The sequence below is a fragment of the Onychomys torridus genome, chromosome 23 (assembly GCF_903995425.1).
Source record: "Onychomys torridus chromosome 23, mOncTor1.1, whole genome shotgun sequence".
Classification (NCBI taxonomy): domain Eukaryota; kingdom Metazoa; phylum Chordata; class Mammalia; order Rodentia; family Cricetidae; genus Onychomys; species Onychomys torridus.
The window spans coordinates 22,812,417-22,824,938 of NC_050465.1; the positions used below are offsets into that span (position 1 = coordinate 22,812,417).

Genomic DNA, 12,522 nt, shown 5'->3' on the forward strand with positions numbered 1-12,522 from the left:
TGCTTCTAGTGTTTTGCTTGTTTGTGCAAAAGCTTGTACTTGCCTTGCACTCTGAGATGGCCTGCAGAGGCCTTCTCTCTCCAGAATGGACAGTCACAAACTCCTGGCTTCATCTGCACACTCCCTGAGTTTATGTAGGGCACGATAAAGACCTTTGAATTAAACATCAGGTGTGTCAGCTGGGTGGTCGTGGAGCACACCTTTAATCCCAGCACTCAGGAGGCAGAGGTAGCTGCATCTCTGTGAGTTTGAGGCCAACCTGGTCTACAGAGTGAGTTCCAGGACAGCCATGTCTACACACAGAGAAACCCTGTCTTGAAAAAAAAGCAGGCGTGTGCATCTGTAATTCCAATGCATGCAAGTAAGACACTTATTCGGTCTAGGATATGATAACATCACCCTCTCTATCTTTCATTCAGCCCCGGGGCATGGTGACAAATGCCTTCCATTGCCAACATCTAGCTTCTTCTTTTTTTTTTTTTTTTTTTTTTTTGGTCACTAGAATTAAAAAATAAAATCATTCAATCCCCATTTTGAAAACATCTAATGTAGAGGCTGATACAAGCAGTAGATGATGCTGTCCAAGGTACATACACATTAGGAAGCTAAAGACTAGATGGCTAAGTCTACAACACAGGGAAAGATCGACACATTGGATGCATCCAGGGCCCAAGAGACCAGATGTCCCCAAAGCTGCAGATAAAAGAAGTACTTGCCCATGCTCTGGTCTGGTCTGTGACTGAACAACTTCTTAAACTGCAGAGTTCCTACTTGGGCTTGGTTGGGCACACTGTAATCTCAGCCCTGGGGGGGGCAGAGGTAGGACCTTATGTGGTGTCAGCCTGATTACACAGCAAGACTCCATCTTAAAACAAACAAACAAAAAGCAAAAAAGCCCATGTTTCTTCTGTGAGAGGACTGTGAGAGTTGAGGCCTGGAGGATGGGGTGGGGGTGTAGCCAGATCTTGAACTTGGCCAATACTGTGAACGCTTAGCCAACCCAATGCAGCCCAGCCCGTCTTCTGGGTTCTCGCAATGACAGCGCCGCTGTCCGTGTTTTTCAGTCAAGGAAGGCTACAGAGTTCGATTGGATTTAAACATCACACTGGAGTTCCGTACCTCCTCTAAGAATGGCGTCCTCCTGGGGATCAGCAGTCCCAAAGTGGATGCTGTTGGCCTAGAGATTGTAGACGGCAAGGTAGGTGCCCCACCTCCATGCCCTGCCCACCCCACCAGAGGCATGGTAGAAATGCTTAGATCCAAGTTGCTCGTTATCTACTTCACTAATGGAGAGGAGAGAAGTTTCCACTACTGCTTTAAAGTCAGATAGTCCTAAAAAGCTACTTTCAGAGTAACTTTTTTTCACATATTTGAATTAAGATTGATATAAAGCCTTGACATTTCTGCCTGAACCTTACCAGGAGTAATATGTCCACATAATGCCCAGTCTCTTCTAATAACTTTTAAACTACTCACTTGCAAACAAGCAGAGTCGTCATACAGAATTGCAGCTATGAAATGAATACACATGTCCCTGTGCACCCAGCCCCGGGCTAACCCCTGGTGATGTCCAGTACAGGCCCATAGTGAGTGAATTCCCACAGGACATCCTCACAACCCACAGAACTTCTGAGGATGAACTGTGTATGCACCTGCTTGTGGGCATAGCTTGTGATATGCAAACTGAACCCTGGCTACCATCAAAATCCATGGCAACTATGACAGTACCATTAGACTCCTCCCATGACACGGCCCCCAGACATTGCCCCCTCACCCTCTTCAGTCACGGCTCTGCCTGCATCTCTCAACTGCTATTTTACAAATGTTACATACTGAGTTCATGCAGCCTGTGTCCTGGTTTCCTGAAGGTTCAGTCGGGTTGTACATAGCAACAGTTATTTCTTATTACAGTGTTACCTTGTGGGTTGGGTATATTGTACTTTGATTTTTTTATATTAATAATGTAATTTTTCCTATAACTTTGGTGCTCTTGGCAGCTCAGCCTCTGGTGAATACAAATTAGATTCTTCTCTTCCCTTATGTAAATCTCTCCTGCACACTTGTTCCTGGTGCTTACCTCCCTTTTCTCCCCTTGGGGGCCATGTGGGCACACTGAGGGGAGTCTGGGGTCCCACTCTTCCTGTGGGGTATCTCACACATGGCTGCAGTTCAGTTGGGGCTCCTGCACTTGGTCCTCACAGATGGCTCCCATTCCTTTGGCTTTGGGCACAAGTGGCCTGGGGGGTCTCAGCATTGCCACTGGGTGGTGACTCCTCCCAGGCCAGGAACACTTCAACCCTTGGGGACTAGTCTTCCCAGGTGTCTTTGCCAGTGCAGCCTCTTCAGCTGGAGCTACCATCCATCCCACTGCCTGGCACATGAGAGAACTGGGCATGTATGCCATGTCCCGCTTAAGCCACAGAAACCATGTATATTGGAGGCTTGCCCTCTCCTGGTGTACTGTGCCTCCATTTCTACTGTTGGACTAAGATGCCGCAATGCTCCTTTCAGAAGGCGAGAAACATGCCGTCACTCAAATTCACATGCGAAACACCCAACTACCAGCATCTCTCAGGATGTGATCTTATTTAGACTTTCAAGAAGTAATTAGGAGCCACCAAGATGGCTTACTGGGCATAAATGCCTGATGCCAACCCTGACAACTTCAGTTCATTCCCCAGGACGCACAGGATAGAAGAAGGAAAGAACCAGTTCCATCAAGTTGTTGTCTGATTTCTCCATGCTCATGCGTGGGCACACATATTCACTCAATAAATAAATGTAAATAAAAGGGAGTTAAAACAAGGTCTCTAGCGTGGGCTCTGAGCCAATCTGTGTCCATGTAAGTAGTAGGCATCAGGACACACAGAGAAGACCAGCTGAACAGAAGGCCCCTTGTGGGTTCCTATGAACTTCCTTACTTGTTTTTAGGATTTCTTTTCCAGGTTCTTGGCCCTTGGGATTTCCTACAGTGGGGTCAGGGAGACTAGCAAAGTTCTGTTTGCCTTGCTTTTTATCCCCTTCTCCCCCTCCCCACTTCAATTGAAAAAAAATTATCTATATGACAGATTGCTGCTTTGATAGGACCAACTTTCTTTCTCATCTTATACTTTAAAATCTTTGAAAAACCTAACATCTATTTGCAAGTTTTTATGTGATCTCTTAAATAAAAAGTTATAGAAAGTGTAATAGCTATAAAAATGTGCTTTTGTATTGTGTTCTGTATTTTACTTTTCTGTTGTGTTCTATTACTTCTTGCTCTCTTTCAAGTTTATTTAGTGTGTTGTCCAAAGGTCTACAACACACATCTTTAATTTGTCATAACCTATTCTGAAATAGTGGGTCCCTTAGGTGGCAGGTCCAAAAGAAACGGGACAAATCTGTTAACTGTGGTGCCTCTTAGCATACCAAGGTACATGCTGGCCTCCAGGGCCTCAGTACCTGTGGCTCTTCTCAGCTCTTCTTCATCCTGCCCCCATCCAAACCTCCAAAACTTCTCTAGCTCGTCTTCCCTTCCCCCAGCTTCGGATTCCTATGTGACCCTGCCATTTTGGCGACGGGCTTCCTTGCTCCTCTTGGTTCTCTTGACCCCCTCTCTCAGCCCTTTTTCCTCTTTGCCCTTTTTCCCCTCCCCCTCTTACCCCACACCCACTCTGCTCTCTTCACATAGCCTGGTTCCGTCTACTGTCCGTGTTTAGTCTACTACGTGAGAAAGGACTCTTTCTTACCTGCTCTGGACTCTGCCAGATGCCTCAGGCTGCATTCTCCCTCATAACTGCAATAAAAAAACTTCCCCTCCACCAGACCTTGGAGCAGCCATGTCCTCACTTTTTACCAAAGGTAGCGTGAGAAACTTAGAACAACATGTACCAGGCTTTTTCTTTTTGGGTCACCAACCAGTTCCCAAATCATGGCACAGAGACGACTTATTAGTTGTGAATGCTCAGCCTAGCTTAGGCTCATTTCTGGCTAGCTCTTTTTTTTTTTTTTTTTTTTTTTTTTTTTGGTTTTTCGAGACAGGGTTTCTCTGTGTAGCTTTGGAGCCTGTCCTGGACTAGCTCTGAAGACCAGGCTGACCTTGAACTCAGAGGTCCACCTGCCTCTGCCTCCTGAGTGCTGGGATTACCGGCATGCACCACCACCGCCCGGCCTGGCTAGCTCTTTTAACTTAAATTGGCCTGTTTCTCTTGATCTGCCTTTTGACTTGGGCTTTTTACTTTTCTTCCCTTCTGGACACCTCACTTTCACTGCTTCTTGGGTCTGGCTGGCTGTCGGCTGCCTGGCTTCTTGCCCCAGGCATGTCCCCCTCTTTCTCCCCATTCTCTTCTTTCTCTAGTACCCTCCTGTTTATTCTCTGTGCCTGCCAGCCCCGCCTGGCCTGTCTCTGCCCAGCTATTTCACGTTCAGCTCTTTATTAGACCAATCAGGTGCCTTAGGCAGGCAAGGTGAAACAAATGCAGCACATCTTTACATAATTAAACACACATCATTACATCATTAAACAAATGCAGCAGAAACAAATGTAATGCAACTTTACACAGTTAAAGTAATATTCTGCAGCATAAACAAACGTAACACATCTTTACATAGTTAAAGTAACAGTCCTCAGCATGAGCAAATATTATACCTCTTTGCCCCATTCAAGTAGTTTCCACAGCAGCAATCTGCCTGAAATTCTTCCCTCCTCCCTCAGTCAGCCATCCTGAGCTGCTAGAACCAAGCAATGGAGACAGAAAGCTTAAACACAGAGACCGACTCTCCCGCCTCTGGAGGCTGGAAGTCTAAGGCTTGGGAGGGTTGGCTCCTCCCGAGAGCCCTCTCCTTGGCTTGTGCATGACTGTCTTCTCTTCACATTATCTTTTTTCTCTGTGTGTCTGTGTCCTGATGCCTCTTAAGGTCCCCATATCCAAATATCATCATATCCTGAGGCATGCTAGTGGTAATAGAACTCCAGCGTGTGAATTTTGGAGTGGCACCATTCAGTCCAGAACCCCTCTCTGCCCTTTGCTGTGTGCCCTCACTTTTTGTTTGCCACTCACAGTTGTAGCACATCTGTGGTTTGTAAGAGGGAAGTTAGTGAGTGGTCATGTGTAATTGCTGCCAATACTCAGTCTCCCAGAACTACAAACTCCCAATAATGTCCGCAATGCTCTGAGAAGGAAGCGCTGAATTCAGAATTGTGGGGGCTGGGCTAGAGTCCAAGTTCTTGAGGAGGCCGCTGTCCACCACTGTTCTTTCTCATGGTCAGTGCTCCTCTCTGAGAACAATTCATGAATGTTCTGTGCTCTGTGGCTTCTTGGCCTTCTGGCTAAGATCCAGTGATAAAGACAGTGGTCCTAAACGTGGATAAACTCACCCAAGTGTTTGTGTTGTTCAGGTCTTATTTCACGTCAACAATGGTGCCGGCAGGATAACAGCCACATATGAGCCCAGAGCCTCCACAGCTCTCTGTGACGGGAAATGGCACACACTCCAAGCCCAGAAAAGCAAACACCGCATCATCCTGATGGTGGATGGGAATACGGTTAGGGCCGAGAGCCCTTACACCCACTCCACCTCAGCAGACACTAATGATCCCATTTATGTGGGTGGCTATCCTGGTATGTATGACTCCCGGTTCTGTTTACCTACACAGGGGGCCCAGTCTCGGGGGAGGTATAAGTTCAGGGGAATACAGGTTAGGGATGGAGAGATACACAGTTCAATGGCAAGTCTTACTGTTTTAGAAAAGCTGTTCAAAATACTATACCTAAACGTTTGTGGGGAATTCAGCATAACCCTCACATACATGTTTCTCACTGAGAACACTAGCTGATGGCAGATAAGCAGAAAGATCCTACCTTTGCCCGAGATGACTCCCGAAGTTGGGGGTCTAAGTCACAGGGATAGACAAGCTTCATCCTCTTGCACCAATTTTGCCTTTGAATTGGGCATTGAAGATGTCCCCAGAAATGACTGCAAATCCTGAACACCCATTGCGTGACTTTTCAAGTCACAGCTATGCCATCAAGTTGTTATGTGTTAAAAGTTAAGGAATTCTGCTATCCACTAAAGCCCTGTGTGTGGGAAATATCCTGATTTGATGGAAGGTCCATTTGAGATCACTTTTGTCCCTAATGGACAACTTACCTATCTCAACAAGATTGATCAAGGCTTGTTTCCTCAACAGCCCACGTCAAGCAGAATTGCCTGAGCAGCCGGACCTCATTCCGGGGTTGTATAAGGAAGCTCAAGCTGAGCAGAGGCCTGCAGGTGCAAACCTTGGACTTGAGCAGAGCCTTTGACCTTCGGGGAGTCTTCCCCCATTCCTGCCCTGGGCCTGCATCCTGAACTGCTGCCGGAAGCTTCCTTTAGAGTCACTGTTAAGATATTGAGGAGAAACAAGTTTGTGAACTCAAGTGTCTTCCGTTCCAATTTCATTTCCAACTCAGGTTATGTTTCCAGAGAAAAACGCTGTATTTATGTTGAATTAAAGCCACATGTACAACAGATACCTCTATTAAATAGTCCAAAATGTCGGTTGAGTTCATGGCCTCCTTTTTCAGGTTTTTCAAATGGATCTCTGTGGGCATGGGATATTCCACTGAAGACTGGACAATGTTTCCTAGTTTCCATTTTGAGCATAAAAAACAAAACATCACCAATCTGTATTAGATTAGAGCAAGATATGGATAATTTCATTTCTTCTCTCTTTTCTTATAAGTTTCATACAATATATTCACCAGGTAGAAATTAGGACCTGAGCATAGTCTAGTTGGTTTCTTACCCAAACAGAAAACATTCTCCAAAGGCTTCCAACAGGACCCAGAGTCTAAGACATGTGATATTACAGGGGATGGGATATAATTTAATACCTCTCAACACAAGCAACCAGGGCAATGAGACCAATTTTTCAAGGGAGTGAAATCAATGAATGCCAATCTCAAGAGGGAATTTATCAGACCAGGCTTTTATTTATTTATCGTTTAGACACACCCTTATGTAGCCCAGTCTGGCCTTGAGCATGCTTCATAACAGAGGTCAGCTTCTCACTTCTGATTCTGAGTTTACCTCCAGAATGCCTCCAAGCCCCGCTCAAGGACCTTAAAGTAGCTCTTGTTTTACCTGAGCATGAAGAGGACGATGACATATTTGTGTGCTTTATGTGAATGAAGTGATGGAAATTTTAACAGAGAAATGGAAAATAGGAGAAAGTGTGAAATGGAAGGTATTTATGTTATTTAGTTTTTACGTTTTGGGCTGGGTCTACTATTGTGGCCCTAGCTGTCCTGAAACTCACTATGTAGAGCAAGCTGGGATCCAGTTCAGAAATCCTTCTGCCTCTGCCTCAGGAATACTGTGATTCAAGGTGTCTATCATTATTGCTGGTCAAAACCAAACTTCTAAGAATTCAAGAATCATATTTAAACATAATAAAAATACATATTGCAAACCCATGGGCAGCATCATGCTAAACATTAAAAAGCTGAAATCATTTCTTTGATTTGGAAGAAACAACTGTGTCTACTCTCACTATCCCTTTTTCCCTTTTTTTATTTATTCTTTGTTTCTTTTGCATCGTGCAACTCCATCCCATTCATTTCCCCATCCCTTCGTATCCACCTTCTGCCCTTGCAACCCCCCCCCCAAAAAAAATAAAATAAAATTTAAGAGAAAAAAGAAAAAGAGAGAGAAGGAAAAAAATCAGTCTCATCATAGAAGTGTTATGCCCAGATCACGGGGACCCCCAAAAGACCACCATGGAGACCGAATCCTGCATGTAGAAGCGAAGAACCTTTATTTCAAGCTCTGGAGCTTGGTCTCTCTGTCTGAATCAGCGGTGAGAGCAGAGAGCCCTGAGCTCCGGTGGGGCAGAGGTTTTATCACAGCAGAGGTTGGGGTTCAGGACCCTGATTGGCTGACAATTGTCTAGTGGTATCTGTAAAACAAAAATAGGTGTGTGCTAGACTCAGGGACATCTGGTCACCTTATCTAATGGTTGGAATGTTTGGGATGTCAGGAACTTCCTCATCCCTGGGTGGATCCCTGGGTGGTGTCAGCTTAAGGCTTTTCCTGGGTCTACGTGTTGCCTGCCTATAAGCCTGTCACAGAAGCTGTGTCTAGGCCCCTAAGCCAGTCATGGCTGCTGTGTGGTCAAGCTGTTTTGGGGCCCTCCACAGAAGCTGTAAATCCTCTTATCCATACATCTTTACTTGCAAGTGTTCATGTCAAAGAGTCTTTGGTCTGGTTCGAGGCCTCTGGTTTCTGCTACACTATCCATCGATGCTGGGCCCTCACTGGACCTTCTCTTCATTATCCTGTTGTTACCTTATGTTGTGGAAATCCTACAGCTTTGGGTCTGCAGAAATGGTCCCTTCATGTGCTCTAGCAGATCATAGAAGGGGAGAAGAGGGTGGGCCAACACATAACCCTGGTTCTGGGCCTGGGTAGTTATAGGGCTGAGCAGCCTGACAGCTCTCCCTTGTCCTCACCAACAGCTCTCCAGCATCACCCAGGGGGAATTCACCCTTTGCAGGGGTGTGGGGAGCCGCCATTCTAAGATGGCGCCGAATTCCTGACAGCTTTTGCTGTAAACAACTCCATATTTGGCTATGCTTGCTGGGCTGCGCGCCTCGAGGTTTGCGCATGCGTGTATATGGTAATTTGGTCTTATGTCCTCAGCTTATCCCGTGGCTCCCCGTGCTTGCATTCTGGCGGGATCCAATCACAGATTGACCCGTTCGCTTGGTTCCCTATATAAGCAGATGCCTTTTGGTTCTTGGGGCCCCTCACCTCCCAATCTCCCTCAATCAAGAATAAAGTGTGATCTGAGAAGAATCCTCGAATGGTGGTCGTTCTTCCTCGCTGGTCGAGGAGCTCGCCGCACAGGGGGTGTTCACCTCGGCAAGGAGCAGGGCCAGCCCTCCTGCTTTCTTGTCTTTCAGCTCTCCCACACCTACACCTCAGGGCCAGCTCTACTGTGTTGCCCAGGCTTGCATAGGGGTCATGCTCCCGTGCTACAGCTGATGAGGGGCAAGGCCAGCTTTCCCACTCTTATGACCTCAGAGCCACCTCTCCCCCCTGCCTCAGGGATTGATGGAATGGGACATCTCTTCCCCAACCCATGCCACCACATGACAGATGGGTAATAGGGACAGCTCTCCCATGCTCACCATTTCCGGTTTGCTCACCCACACCTCTGCCAATGAGGCTGGCTCTATTGTGCAGCCCATGCATACTCTCACTATTAGTAATCCATACACTGGTGGAAGTTTTCACCCAGCAATTAGGTAAGAGAAAGAGAGAAAAGCCATATAAATAGAAAAAGCCAGATTATCCTGTTCTGTAGAAAAATGTAAAGATTCTACCAAAAGATTATTAAAAGTGATGAATTCTGTGATGTTGCAGGTTGTAACACTAACACGTCAATATCAGTAGCATTTTTCATTACAGTAACAAGAATTATGAGAGAGATTGTGAAAATAATACAGCTTACAGTAGCTACCAAAAAAGGGAGGGGAGGGGAGAAATGGGGAATGAGGGATGAAGAGGGAAGAAAAAGGAGAAGTGGAGAGGGAAGGGGGAGCATCCAAGTCTAGGAGTAAGTTTAACTAACACTTGTATAATACAAATCAACACTTGTGACAGAAATTGAAGAAATACATAGAAACCTACACAAACACGGAGTTCCCTCACGTAGAAGAATTTATATTGATTTTCTTAAAAACCTGTATTACCCAAAGTAATTTTAATGCAACCCCCCATTAAAATACCAATAACATCCTTCACAGAACTAGAGGGAATAATTCTGAAAGGAAAAAAATAATTCTCTTCAATAAACAGTGACGAGGAAACTGTATATCCACAAGAAATATAGAACTTTGACCCTTATCTGTAGTGCTGTGAAAAAACCAACATGGACCCAATGTCTAAATGCAAGGCTTAAAACATGGATGAGACACTTCAAGAGACAGGCATAGACAATGGATTCAAGTGTGGCCTGACATGTACAGGAAACAAAGGTGGAGACGAGATTACAAGGGAACCAAAAAGCATTCCATAGCAAACAGACAGATGGGAAGAAATCTTTGCCACTCACTCAATGGATCAATGATGTGTAAGATCCTCAACAAAACAAATAATCCAATGTAAAACAAGGGGGAGGGGACAAGTGATCTGATAGACACATTTCAAAATAAATGTAAATGGCCAGCAGATATTTTTTAAATGATTAGTATCATTAGCCATAAGGAAAAAGTAAAATAAATCCAAATTGCAATATAAAATGTCAGCCCAGTTACAATACCTATAGCGCCCCCAAATCAGTTTAAGTAAAATCGGTGATGCCAATGAAATGGAGAAAAGAGGAATTTCATACATTGTTGGTGAATATGAAAATTTGCACAGCCTCTAAGGACCATGGAGTCCTTTTCTGTCGCCAGGCCTACTTACTCCCCAAAGCAATGCAAGCCCCCGCCCACCACCGTGCCAGCCCCGCCCACTATCAGCCTGGCCCCTCCCTCACTCCATCCTTCTAAGTTATAGCCCCGCCCCCAAGCGGCGAAGTGGACCCGCCCGGCTGCTGACCCTGCCTCCACAGGTCGGCTCCGCCCACTACTCCCCATAGGCTGGCTGCTCCTGCCTGACTCGCCCAAGTGGGCGTGGCCTTTGGAAATTAGGGCGGATTCTACCTACAGAGAAGTGGGTCTGGAAACTGGGAGAGTAGAGGGGGCGGGTCGGTCTGGGGTGGGCGTGACAGTAGGCGTGACGGACGGCGTGAGGGGCGGGGGCTGGGGCTGGCGGCCAGCCAAGGTGGTTGGATAGGGACAGTCTTCTCTAGCTGTTGTCCTGAGGTGAGCACCCAAGCAGAAACTCTTTGATTTCGGGAGAAGGGATGCTGGGAACTGGGCGGTTACGGCGGCGTTTGGACTCCTGGCCGCGGGATTGGGCTCCTGGTTGGAAGATGGATGGAAGGACCAGGACGGCCTCCTGGGTTTCGGTGAACATAAGGATTTGAACTACTGGACCATGATGACCCCATTCCTGGTACCGACACCCCTTGCCAGGAAAGCTGGGGCTAATGGTCAATTCCCTGCGCTTAGATTCCCACATTTCGTTGAGAATATTTTTCCCTGTTACCGAAGCAGTTACAGAGGAGGTTGCGTTTGATAGCAGCATGCACAAGTGTGTTGTACAGTAATGGTGATAATGAATTTGCTCTCAACCCGGAGCTAATAAGGAGCTTCCCATGTGATCAAATCGCCTCACCAACTCTTCGTGGAAAGTATTAACTTTCACTGTGCAGGTGAAGAGATGGAGGCTTAGTTCCCCCAACACTCTACAGTAGGAGCAGAATGAAACTGTGTACTTAGGGGTTGTAGGGTGGCTCAGTGGTTAAGAGCACTGGCTGTCCTTCCTGAGGACCTGGGTTCAATTCCCAACAGTTCCAGTTCCAGGGGATCTGATGCTTGGGGAAAAAAAAAATCTTACTTAAGCTGCAACCATTAATGCCATCCAAGGGGCCATCACTTGAGCTCCAGAGCCCAGGGTTTCTTTTGTTCTTAATATACTGCAGAACCAACTCCCAGTTTGAGCTATCTATCAAGCTTTATTCCTTAAATCCAATACATACACTGACTAATTCTAGTAATCAGTTTCACTAATGGGCCTTTTACTAATACAGGTTAATTTCTATTATCCTTAAGTAATATTTTTAAACTATAAGAAAGCCCTTAAAAGATTAAGGGAAGCTGGTTAGTAACCAACACAGACAAAACTCCCCAAACAGAAGGTGGATTGGAGGCAAACTGTGTGAGATATTCAACAATTTGCCTCTTCACAACTTCTCAAATTGTCAGTGGTAAAAGCTTACTTTGCTTGTTTTTGACCTTCCTATCCACTGTAGAGTAATAATTTTGTAAAAGACTCTAAGAACATAGGCCTTCACATCTGGAACTTTTTTTCTCTCCAGAGTCAGTAACAGGGTAACTGGGAACTCTGACTATAGACCGAGGCCCAGCTACTCACTCTAATGACGTGCAGATGGTATAGTTAATGTTGGGACTTTATAATTCAGCATATTTTAAGTCGTTGGGTAGTGCAGAGCCAATGCAGCCGTTTTCCTAGCTGTGTCTTGGTAGCCCCAGTCCTGACTGCAAAGGAGAGTCCCAAACTAGCCCCTTAATTGGAATAATTGTTGCACACACCCCTTCTGATGAGTAAATGAGTGGTCACTATAGGGGTGTGATACTAGAACGTGGTTTGCAGTGGCTCTCCTCTCTGATGGCTACTGACAGGTCCTCTGGGATATTCTCACCCAGGAAGCCAGCTAACACCAAAGAGTATTGACGTAAGGTATTGGTACCATGCACACCCTACTCCCCACCTCTGTCCTTGTCTCCTTCCTGGGAATCAGCCTGCCTGCAGGCTCTTGCTATAAACCTTGCCCCATAAAGGAGTTTGATACTTCATCCTTTACCAGGTAGGCTCTGACTCTTCAGAGACACTAATGCAGTTTGTCTCTGCGACTCTTGGGGGCTGCAC

The 12,522-nt window shown here is 46.0% G+C and overlaps 1 protein-coding gene across 1 annotated transcript in view; it reads left to right on the top strand.

The window, feature by feature from the left end:
* The window catches only part of Lama1 (laminin subunit alpha 1), a 130,227-nt gene extending 123,723 nt beyond the window's left edge, over positions 1-6,504 (top strand). Inside the window, exons 61-63 of the mRNA XM_036173624.1 lie at positions 1,065-1,198; positions 5,378-5,600; positions 6,170-6,504. Coding sequence (XP_036029517.1) covers positions 1,065-1,198; positions 5,378-5,600; positions 6,170-6,330 — 518 coding nt within the window. The 3' untranslated portion in view covers positions 6,331-6,504. The remainder of the gene's footprint in view (positions 1-1,064; positions 1,199-5,377; positions 5,601-6,169) is intronic.
* The last annotated feature ends 6,018 nt before the right edge of the window (positions 6,505-12,522 follow it).